The 12,882-nt window shown below is 40.0% G+C and overlaps 1 protein-coding gene across 9 annotated transcripts in view; it reads left to right on the top strand.

The window, feature by feature from the left end:
• lrba (LPS responsive beige-like anchor protein) overlaps positions 1–12,882 on the top strand; it is a 162,133-nt gene that overhangs the window by 78,752 nt on the left and 70,499 nt on the right. For all 9 annotated transcript variants that reach the window (XR_006360576.1, XM_044028266.1, XM_044028272.1 and 6 more), the window contains exon 37: positions 12,706–12,830. Coding sequence is in view for 8 of the 9 variants with exons in the window: in XM_044028266.1 (XP_043884201.1) it covers positions 12,706–12,830 (125 nt within the window). In the remaining variant the exon portion in view is untranslated. The remainder of the gene's footprint in view (positions 1–12,705; positions 12,831–12,882) is intronic.

Below are 12,882 nucleotides of genomic sequence, written 5' to 3'. Positions count from 1 at the left end.
GCCCCCGTATTGATCGGCCTTGTGAGATCGAAAGCGAACAGCTTTGTAACTGTTCCTCTGGACAGTGAGCTGACCTGTAATGGACAAACTATTGATATTAGCATTACTATTTTATCTTGTGCTATGTCATTTCACCGGCGCGCTACTGAGAGGAAGAAGCCGGGGCGGAACATTCCCAGTTAGTCCCGGAAAACTGAGGACATTGAGCGGTGTCTGCTCCACATAGTGACAATGGTTTTGTCTTACACTTATTTATTTATTTATTTAGTGTTCGATGTGTTTTTAGCAACATGCATATATTCAGATAATACGGATCATTTGTGCTATAGTGTTAATATTTGAACATATTTCTGTTTCGTTGGACTGAAATGATGAATATTTAGTACAAAACACACTTTATATAGTAAATATTTTTGCATTGAACAATAAATACTAATAAATAATAATAGTGAACAACACAGTTAAAGAGTTTTTTCTTTTTAATCTTTTAAGAATATTGTAACAAAACATCCACAATATTCCACACCCTCCACATTCTTTATTTTTTTTGTCCAAAGATATTTAATTTATGCAGATATAAACAAAAGAAAAACAAAAATCCATCACATCTAAAAACTAGAAAGCTCCAATGCTCATCACATTTTATATTCTTAAGCGTTTCTTTTTAAATATTAAATATTTATCCATATTCAAGAATGGATGCATTGACATTATAATGCGTTATTGAAGCCGTCTTCAAAGTAGATTATTTCAAATTTAAACCCTGAAACTCTAGTCTTAATCCAGACTATGTGGCTGTGGTGTTATCGCATTGACAGTGGCGTCTCCCTGGCAACTCTGCAGATACCATCACATGCTGCTGAATCCTGATTGGTTGACAGAAACACAAATATTTGAATCTCTTATTCAAAAGAACACAGAATAGTATTTATTGTAATGTTATACTATTTATTAGTAGGTTGATTGAGTAAAACCTGAGGCTTTATTAGGCTCATTCCTTTATTTCCTCTTGAACAAGCCACTTAAATCACAAACACGACGGCCTTGTAATTTTACAGTTGTATCACTTCCTCATCAATGATTAATGAATGCGTTTTTACTCACTAAAGTGGGAACCTCCACATTCACGTTGTATTTTCCCCGAATAAATGATTGCATGAGAAGCTGCAGCGGCCTGAATTATATCTACTTGCACACGTTCATTCCAGTCTTAAATCACAATTATGATACATAATACTGAATGTAATGCATGTGTTAAAGCCGAGGTCTGCACAGTGTCCGCGCCGCCTCGCGTGTGTGTGTGTTTTATGGACACTCTGTACATTAAGGCCGCGCCGGTGCTGTGCACGCAGAGCTGAAAAAGGAAATGGGACCCCAGCACGTCAGTGGAGATTATAACCATAGGAAACAAGAACACGACTGTTTAGAGTACACTGGCTCTCGGAAATGCACGACACGAGAGGGGCAGGAAGACAGGGAGAAGGAGAGGGCGATGGATGGAACGGGGATGAGAGCGAGACATTTGTTACTGAAGCATCAAAAGTTTAGATGGAGACAAAGACAAGACGGGGACGTTTTTCCCTCCCACATCCTTTCCTCTAGCTGCAGTGTACTTTATACTAAGCCGTACACATGAGTTACACATGACTGTGAAAATCTGTGAAAGGTTGAGCGAGCCTCGTTTGCTGGATGGGAAAGTGCAGCTGCTGACTTATCTAACCATCTGATTGCCTTTATTGTACTTGGAAGGAGAAGAAACACTGTAGCACTGCAGTCCTCTCTGATTCTAATTTGTATTAATGTAGGCGGAGTATTAAGACACACATACTTTTACTATCATTTACTATTATTTGTCTGTGTGATAGCCGGGATGGTTAAGTTGCTTCTAAAATAGAAAGATTGTTTTCAATGTAAAGGGCTACATATCTTATCTGGTCATTTTTAACGGATAATGGCTTCTGGTTTGCTTAGAAGCACTCGCAGTCTAAACACAAACATGACCCGGTGTACTGAGCAGTGGCAGCTGTAACAGTCCCGCGCTCCCGTCTCATCGGAGGCACCGACAGTCGTTTCCTTGAGGTCCATGTCTCGACTACTTAAAAACCAATTAGCCGGGGCTGGAACTGTCGTCATCCGTCTGCCTCGATCCCGTCCCGAACATACAGCATAAACACACTGTATGCAGCAATGCGAGTCTGCCCTTCGCTTATGTTCATAACTGTAAACGAGACGCTCGCTATCAAGCAAAGGGATCTGCAGCAGCGAGGTCCTTAAACGGGTTTATAACGTGAAACCCTCCACCTCATTAATCACACGTGTGTCTGGGACAGAAAAGTTGTGATGGGGACAAAAAGGATGTCCCTTAAATCTCTGGGGAGACTGTTCAACTTTGACAGACGTGCGTTCCATCAGGTCCATAAAACGGCGTGCCACGAAGGCCCTACCGTGCAGCCTCGCTCATGGATATGAATAAGAATATAGCCTTAATGATAACATTTACCTCCAATGTATATACAGTACAGTGGCTGGGGCTGTAACGAATAGTAACAAAGTGTCATGTTGAAACATATTAACAGCTGATGATGTCCATATGTTAGCGCGGCTGAGTGTAGTGCAGTCTGAGACTCAGAAGATGACGCTCGGTGAATCCTTTAAAGGGATATTTAAGAAAGACGGTGTTTCAGCCAAATCTGTTACTTTGGAATTTGTATACAAGCATGCCGTGGTTTCTCCTCGTGTTTAAAACCTCTGACCGACAGGATTTGGCACGCTTACTTCTCATTTTCGTAACTCCCAGATATCTAGAATATGATCCTGGCGGTCTCCCCGCCTTTCGCCCCTACGTCAGCTGAGATTGGCTCAGCATCCCGCCGCTCCTCAGTACTGTAATAAACGGTTGAATGACTGCCAGATATCGAAAGTGAAAGGTATCTTGGAAGAAGGGGCAGAAACACTCACTCGTTGAACCTTTTTTGGCAATTCTACCGCCATAAAATCAATATGAATCCAGGCAGCGTCATTATCTTGATGGTCATAAGAGGGTTAATCTTGTTCTTGAAGAAAAGAGTGTTGGGCTTTGAATTTCTCATTCTTATTCTTGTATTCAAGATTCAAACATTCAAAGTGTTGATTGTCATATGCACAGTAAAGAAACACGTTTCCCTGTACAATGAAATTCTTACTTTGCTGTCCACTCAAAAATACCAGCAAAAAGTAAACAAGAAATAGTATAAAAAAAAAAATCTTCATATCTATGCAATATATACTTTGCAATAGTGCTGTCTATGGGATACATTTCCTAATAAATGGGTGATGATATGATATATTGGGATGCAATAGGCAAGAAAATCTCCAATAGTTAATATTCTTATGGAAAAGCCATTTCAATTTCTAGTGAGAGGAGTGGAAGAATTGGGGGAGAGATAAATGACTGAAAGCCTGCTGCCAACTCCAAGTTGGAGGCTTCAGTGCAACAGAAAACCAATGTCGGGAATATTTCCGATATATTAAAATAGCACTTGAAGAGCAATACATTATCTATCCATGAAATACTGCGACGTTTATGTGCAACTGTAGGAGTTCCTTTTGAGTTACAAGCGCCCCCTACTTGGGTGTCGCTGAGTTAAAGTCGGGTAACTGTGCAATGCTCTTATGTTACGACGCTGTGTTGCTCAAACTGGAGGTGAGAAAATACCATGTGATTTTCAGTTCCACCAATTTGTGTTAACCCATTAACACCTTTGGAGATCTCCCCAGTGTTGTTCATCCTCCTCCCAGCAGCTCTAGAAACGTAATGGAATCCCTGTTCTGAAGTATGAATGAAGGCAGCCATCCCAGAAAGACCAATTACACCATCCTGCCTCACTGCCTTCACTGCTTGCAGCTCAGTGCGACTCTGTAGCAACTCTCAGATTTATGAGTTTCATATACCCTTAACAAAGTATATGGCCTTGGTGGAGCAAGGTCAGGATAAAAGGGTGCTGATCAATATCTGAATGAAAAGCCATTTGGGAAGTTTTTAGGCCGCCTCCCCCCATCACGCTGGACACAATATCTTCAGAGTATCGATTGTGTGAGGCCAGTAGTTAGTCAAAGGCTATCTCCTTTGACTAACCCCTTTGCAGCGTGTCAGCCCCCTCCTTCCTTGTGATAGATTGGTATGCTTCTAGCCACTGTAATTACACCATGGGACCAACAGGCCATTTATTTTGCTACTTTCACCGTTCACCAAAAAAAAAAAAAAGAAGAAGAAGAAGGAAAAAAATGGCCTTTATCTTTAGAATCCAGCACTTTTCTTGTGCAACTAAAGCAGAAAAAGGACACATAAAACACTGATGTTCCCCACTATACTCATAGATCTTCAGCTTTTATTTTTGCTGTAGATTCACTCCACAGCCTCACGCCCGCGCTCGTGCTCGCGCCTGAGCTCCAGTTCAGCTCCGTTCTTATTGGAAGATATCCGTGGAGTTTGATGTTGATCTTAAGAAATGATATCGATCCTAGTTGAGAGGGAAATGGTGGAATTCTGTCGCAGCAGTCGAGGGGCAAGTCATTTCAGATAGAAAAATCTAAAAGTAATGAAAATGATGTATTTATGAAGTCTTTATATTTATAAAGCCTTTTTTGAATTTACACTGTAGAAGTTGACCATAGGTAATTTTCTGTCACGTGAATCAGGGAGGCGTAATATTAGAAACGTCCATGCACCTAAGATTAGAAACATTAGAAACATTAAAGTGTATAGGCTGATTCTGTAGAAGGATTATTTACTACACTTTATACTGCAAGCAAACCCCGAAGTAATAGTGCGTGTGATAAAATATACAATATTTATAACAAATGTTAATTCTGGTTATCAATGATCAATTTTTGATGCTAATGTGTTTGTTTATATTTTTCAAATTGAGTTATAACCCCGCGGCCGTTAAATAATTGGTGGAGAGCTAATGACGGCTACGATGAGTTCAAATTCTTTTCCACTTTTGTGTCATTTCATACGTTTTCATTTATAAAACATTTCACATATTTATTTAGTATTTCTTTTTTTAATGTGAAGTCATTTTGGAGTTGTAAGGTTAAACATGGTCACATATTTGTGTTTATATAAATGTGGAATGGAAAAACAAAGTCCCTCCCCGGGCCTGACCTTGAGCTTCTCCGCTGTGTTTTTCTTTCTGTGCGCGCCCTGGAAAACGTGGGCATGAGTCGAGATTTGTCAAAGCATTCAAGATCAGCTCTGAAAGCTAGAGGTCAGAAGATTATTACAATGGGCCAGTAATGGCAGAATTATGCAACTCCGGTCCAGTGGATGCCCTCATTACCTCGCAGTAGTGGTGATAAATGGCCTTAAATGCATGTTGTCAAAATCACAGGAAAAATGTGACTCTTCATCAAAAATACAGATGGTACCACTTCAGTGCTGCAGTGTATACACTATTTATTATGTCGGACGCTTCAGATAATATTCATGAAGCAAACACTGATGCTAACATTTAAGATAAATAATAAAAAAAAAAAGAATAACAAAAGATGTCTCACTGGATTGGGACTAGCTTTATTATTTACAACCTCGACGCTAAACACAAACACTTTTACCGCCCATGAAATGTGATATAATCAGTATGTAATTGTCTGGCTTTCTTTTCTTTTTTTTTGTTGGTGGATTTACACTGAGTGTAATTGCTGCTAATTGGAAGCTGCACGCTAAGCCGGCGGTAATTAGGCCTTGATTTGCATTATCTCATTCGGCTGCACTGCATTGTGGGAAGTCTGAAGCCTTTTTTTTTTTTTTGCCTGCCACCCCCTGGGAGCACTTTGATCCTCACAAGCTGCTGATGTTCCCGAGATGCGGTATCACACACACACTCCTGTTTTCAGAACGCGTTCTGAAAGCTACTGGGTAAATTGGAGTTAATTGGGAGGAGTGGTAGGTGCTCATATTGTCCCGGTAATGAGAGCGCGTAAATTCAGTGCAGGAGGGAGTTGACGAGGTGCCTGGACTTTGTTTCGTGCGCTTTATACGAGCCGAGATTTATTTTTACTTTCTTTATAGTATGAGTATTTCTTTTATTAAATGTGTATTCATGCATGTGCCAGGCGTACTGCTGATTGCACAATATTTAAATCCCAGACGGATGAAATGACCTGATCCTGTGATTAATAATAAGGACGGGTAAATATATACGTGGCGACTGTCATTCCAGAGGATAAGATGAAAATGTTGTCTGTGACCCCAACGTTACCTCTGGTAAATCTCACAAACAGCATTAGGTGAGGTGAATTAACATGCACACATGTAGATGGTCTCCGGCTCACTTCATTGCAGAGGGACGGCATAAGCATTAATGCACATATAGGAAATGGTTTCAGGCACGACTTAATCATGCCAAACAATTTCAGCGGGAAGGTGTTTGGTCCTGTTTCATTTTAATTTGAGCGCGGAGATACCAAGGCAGCGATCACTGCCACTGTTTGACAAAGAGCCAACGCTCCGGCACCCAGTCCTCAACATGACAAATCCTCAATCTATCCCCGCTCTGCCGTTTCTTCTAAACACATGGTTTATGCAAATCAAAGCAAAATGATCTCGGAGATAGCGGCAATGTTTGAGCAATTTGAGGACTGCCAATGGAAACTGGCATTAATATAAAATAAGCAAGGGGAGAAATCTATTCTGCATACGCAGGTCTCATTGGCTGGACCCACATTAATTTAGCCGAAAGGTTATGAATGACTGTTTGTGCCAAAGTGCAGTCGCTTGTCGTGATATATGAAAGCATATTCACTCTGCATGTCTTGCTTGCAGTGATAAAGGTCATGTTATCATTTACATAATATCAAATGCTTTGAAGACAAACCTGCGAAATAGTAGTATTTCCTTCCTTTTACCGCTCCATATATTTTCTAGCACTTCTAGATTTTCCAAAAAAATGATGCAATGTAGTATTATTAAAGGAGAATGGCCCTCCATAGACCACATATCTCCACCTGAACCAAACCACTCCAAGACATCTGTAGCTCTTAGGAAAAACATATGTTATATATATATATATATACAGTATATATATGAGTGTGTGTGTGTGTATATATATATATATATATGTGTATATATGTGTGTGTATATATGTATATGTGTATATATGTGTTTATATATGTATATGTGTGTATATATGTATATACGCATATATATACATATATGTATATATATGTGTGTGTGTGTATATATGTATATATATGTATATACGTATATACGCATATATATGAAAGTCTGCTGCCAACTAGAGGTCAGAGGCTTAACTACACAACAAAACCACTGTTAACAGTATCTCTGATACACAGATACAGCACTTCAAGTATAGTATACTGTATGACATCAAGTAGGGCCGAACAATTATTTGAAATTTCAATACAATTGCAATATGTCTTACTGCAGTTTTCCAATCACAAGAGGCGCAATATTTATTACATGCGTGTCAAAATACTAATAATACATCTTTGCACACACAGTAGTCATTTTAGATGTGTTCTGCAAAACAAATGGGCACAATTATGTCAAAATAACCAAGAATAATCACAATTCGACATTTATTCAGAATAGTATCAAGCTGTGAAGTCACGGTATTTTATAATAATGTTATGTGACGGGAATTTTAAAAATCCTGACGCCACATCATTTTTGGCTCATCAAGTCTGAGGCGTGATTTTGTTGACAAATAAACAAAAATCAATCAATCAATCAATGACCCCGGTGTCGGAAATATGGAGGAATTAAATGTGTTTGTATTATTAATAGCAGTTTCCAATATCAGGTTGAAAACAGCATCAGCAACAAAGAACCTTTTAACTGACAAAAAAAAATAGAGCACGTCTGCCTGTGGAGAGTCGCGTCTGATTGGAAGTTAATGGATGACAATCATTTGTCCTTGTCAGCACATGAACAGTTGTTGCTGTTCAAACGGCAGCGCTATCAAACTTTCAGGACCCACAGACGTGTTCAGTCCGGCCGTTTGGGAATGATTAGCAGCAACGCTGGCCCGTCATACACACAACTACTTATCTCCATAATATGTGATGATTAATAACTGCGGGTTGTTTACTTCCGTCTTTTTTCTTCTTCTTTTTTTAATGTGCAGTTAAGATGAAACAATGAGTGAAATAGACTAAGTAAATAATCAAACTGAATATAATAAATTAGAGTCACTACAGATTCTACACTGGATCGGTATGTATATATATATATATATGTGTGTATATATGTATATGTATGTATGTGTATATATATATATATGTATATATATATATATATATATATATGTGTGTGTGTATATATATGTGTATATATATATATGTGTATATATGTGTATGTATATATATATATATGTGTGTGTATATATGTGTGTATATATATATATGTATATATATATATATATATATATATATATATATATATATATGTATACATTTCTTTAGTAGCTACTCAGCATTTAATTCCAATTTGGAGTAGGTCCAAAGAATGGGATTTCAACCATCAAACGCATGCGTCTCTTTGGTTTCTTAAAGGCAATATTGTGGTAGATGACATAGTTAACGACTTGTCCCTTCGCTTTCCAAATAAGCGTGACGTTATTCCATAAACGCACTCGGCACAACAGTGGCACGCGGACAGCTCTGTTTTCAGATAAACGGACCATCAATTTAAGCAATTAAAATCTTCAAGAACCCTACAATAAAATACCGTCTGGCAACTTGTCAGTGCTTGGCGTTGAGTTGGCCGAACAGTTTTGTGAGCTGATTAGTCAGCGAGAGGATCAGGGCCACATAAAAGGAGAAACCTGAGCTTACTCATCCTCCGTGTTGGTAAACTTCCCCGCAAATTTACGACTCGGGAGTCTGGAGGAGCATCCAAATGATGTTTAAAGAACAGAAAAAGGGGTGATTATTCTTTACTACCTCACATAAAACTCTTGTGGACCCTGTTTCATCAGTGGCCAACGTGGTCCAGATTAGACAGTGTTGGTATGGTAACATTTTTTCCTCCGACACACACACACACACACACACTCTGTGCCTCAGATTAAGGCTGTCATAGAGTGCGTTTACGTCGGTCTTCAGTTCAATGTTTCTGTGTAATTGAGTTAAAACATGATTATTATAGGGTTGGCACATGAGAATCTGGCGATACAAGACGATATAATACATTGAGATATATTGGGGTGCTATAAACAAGGTGATTAATGCAGATTTTCTTCAGAAAAATAGTTTATTTTAAGAAAAGTTCTCAGTAAAAACAACGATGTTATCCATAAAAAACATATACCGAGGGAGAATCAAATGGGGAAAATCTGCTCAAGTACAACACAAGAGTATTTCTGATATACGATTAATGCAGCACTTGGAAGAGTCACGTATGAATATTTTATTACTCTCCTTTGAGATATAATACTGTTATTGATTTTTATAACGTAATGCCATGATGAGACTTTAGAGATGAATTGTTCCCAATAATCATGTATTCATTTTTCTTTTTTTTTTTTACTTTCCAAACTGGCATAGAACATAGAAACGATCAAAAATCTAGTGATTAAATTTGTGTTTTTCTCGTTGTTTGAAGTGGGATTTTGATGCAAAGCGATAAATCAAGTATTGCTTTTACACACACACACACTTTCATCATCAGACAACAGTCACTTCGGTCTTAACGAGCAGGCCTTCCAGACACCTTTTATGACTGAACTAATTACTAATTACACAAGTGGTTGGCGTGAGCCACAGCACAACGCCGGCCCCTTTGTTATTTTAATTGTTGTTATTTTGAAGAATGGCGCTTCAGTAAATTGTGCCTCGGATGCCCTCGGAGGATGGATGAGCTCTGAATAATTTATCATCTCTGTGGAAACACACTCAGTGTACGGTATGGTGGGGTGGGGCGGGGGGGGTGGGGGGGTGTTGCATAGCGCTGTACATCTCCATTCTGGTTATGGCGGCACTCTCATCAGGGATTGATGATGAGGTATCCTTCATCGTCCGTCCACCTCGCGGAGAACCCCGTCATTAGGGCGTCTATTGTCGCCGTGTTCGCGGCGCGCTGGATGAAGGTGACTGGCAGAGGTGGTCCGCCCCCCCCCCCATGCTGTGACTAATTACTCCAGCCAATGGCTCTCCCCTCCTGATGGATTAATGTGTGTTGTGTGAATGGGACAGACCCCTCCACCCCGCCCCACCTTCTCTTTCATGAGATGAGAGACGAGTGCGTCCTGAATCAGAGGCGTGCGCCGTGCACAACCTTGATAATTATTTTCATAGATGAATACCATCGCAGGCAGGATGATGAAGTGGCCATTTGCGTTCAGAGACTATCGCATGCAAACACGGAGCAGGGTCTTTGTCAGCGGTGTGAAATCTGGTCCTGCACAGACCTGTGTCGTCTCAGTCTTTCCAGCTCACAGTCTACACACACACACACACGCAGGTCTGTGGAGCTGTTCTTCACGTCCATTCATTTAGAGAGCCTAAACAAAGTGTTAGCCCAAAGCTTAACCATAACCAGTTAATGCCTAACCACATGTAAAATCTTAATCCCAAACTTAACCACTTCCTCCACAGAAATTAAGTTCTGCCTCATTAGGACCAGGTTTTTGGTCTCCATGAGGACAACTGGTGTTTATGGCAGAAAAGGTCCTGCAGAGGTAACAAATAAAAGTACAAACATTATGCCCAAAACTTCATTAATATTTTCATTTACACAAAAATAATAATAATTAAAATTCAGATTATCAATATTATTATTGCAATAAAATGTTACATAGCTGAAGATTGAGTGTTGCTCCCGAGTAAAGTTGAAGAAACTGTTTAATTACGGTTTTAAAATTCTTTGTGACACAAACCTGAGGTGACGCATAAATTAGCCATTTTACATTGCGTCTCAAAGTGTGTGTCGCATACTACATGGTACATATTTGTATTTATTGAACCCTTTGTCATAATGATATTGAAGTATTGCCCAGCTGATGTGGTGCAGCATAGTGTTTGTGTTTTGTGCCAGTTCTAAATGAATTGTGTTCAACTTTGTCCAGTGAGATATGAGCGGTAACGGTCACTTAGACAGTTATTTATTCATTTATTTAGTGTTTATTTAAATCCAGGTTGCCTCCACTGAATCTGGATGAGCGGTGAAACATGGTTATCGTGGCTAAAGCAAGTCCAGATGCCCACTCTGCATTTCCACTCCAAATGTACCAAATAAAGCGTTGGTTTTCATTTGGCAGAGCGCGCGCACGGTGCTAAAAAGTAGTTTTTAATCGCCTGCGTAAAGCACCTTTTCCTTCTGGAGCCCCCTGTGTGTGATCATTGGTGTTGAGCTGAAGATTTGTGAGAAGGCCCCCAGCCAGAGCAGCGTTCAAGAGCCGAGCACATAAAGAATGCTGGGGTTCTCTTGTCGGAGCTTATGCCACTGAAATCATAAACCGCGTCTTCCTGGACACCTTCACAGTATCCACACACACACACATATGAATCCAGGCATGAGTTTGAATCACTGAAGCTGCTATTCATTTTAGTTTGACCAAAGTTTTCTTTGTTTGCTTTCAAATCCTCACACACACAGACATTAGTGTGAGGACAAAAGTTGTAGACGAGATGTTTTTGGGGTTGTACCTGAGGACATGAAGCCTTTTTTTTCTCTTTTTCTCCCGGCACAGAGGAATTAAAGACGTTTACTTTTTCTTTTTTTTTTTCCTTCACCAAGCGTCGTAAACTGTTGCAGAGTTTAAAGATTACAGCTGAGCCCAGCTTTAGCACAAACACGGGACCAGCGTAGACTAGGATTTTCTCCTATTTCTTAGTTTTCCTCTTGAGAACATTTATTTGAAGTAAAATAACTATTTGACTGGAGTCCAGCTGCCAGGATTTGGTCTCACTCAGGATCCAAGTACATGTTGTTTCTCTCTCCCCACCTGAGTTGTTAATCATTAGCACATGGTGTGATTTTGACACTGTGACAAAGTAACAGGTTTTTAAAACTGTCCAAGGTGACATTTTTTTAAAGTAATATTACATACAGCATATTTTCCTTGTGTTGGTAATGCCACATATTTGAATTAAAGATTATATTTAAATGAAAGATGAAATTCGAGTCAGGCACATTATGTGAGAGACTCCTCATTTCAAGTTAACACTCTTTTTCTTTAGAACAGAATGATTTAGCGACCCGGCCTGGTAAAGGGAGCTGTGAATTGGTAAGAAAAATGGAGGCTATAGACAGTGATTAATATTGCTAATGCTATCTACTCCCTCTTCTGTGTTTTAATGGCTTTCTTCTTATCCTGCTAGCCCCGGGTCCTGACAGGAGGTGTCCCGCTGGGCTCGAAATGAGCCTAGAATGGAAGCACGTGCGTCAGAAAGTGTGTGGAAAATGATCACAACGCTGTTGTTTGCTCATTGTTGTGTGATGGCACTTGGTGCACGAGGAAAATGACACCTTAGCCTTTGAGGGAACACTGTCCGCGTCAAGGACAGCGATACGATGACTTTCTGAGTGAAACGTGTATATAAATGAATGTGTTTTGAGATGTGTGAAAAAACTAAAAATCCCAAAGACAATGCTGGCTTTATGCATGCTTGCTTGCTCGGGCCGAGCGCTAATGCTGGGCTGGTATACCATGCTGGCTGGTAATTGCTAACACATGTGCTACTTCTGTCTCGTTGCAGCCGGCCGAGGGAGTTCTGGCGCCTGGACTACTGGGAGGACGATTTAAGGCGGCGACGCCGTTTCATCAGGAACCCCTTTGGATCCGCTCACTCAGAGGCGACGCTCAAAGCCGCGGCCGAACACGGTCAGTCCATGTCCACGTCCATGTGTCCACTCGTCCCCCCCCGTCCTCCCTT

Source organism: Solea senegalensis, linkage group LG6, assembly GCF_019176455.1.
Source record: "Solea senegalensis isolate Sse05_10M linkage group LG6, IFAPA_SoseM_1, whole genome shotgun sequence".
Classification (NCBI taxonomy): domain Eukaryota; kingdom Metazoa; phylum Chordata; class Actinopteri; order Pleuronectiformes; family Soleidae; genus Solea; species Solea senegalensis.
Note: the sequence above shows the minus strand (reverse complement) of the source record. Positions and strands in the feature narration are given on the sequence as shown.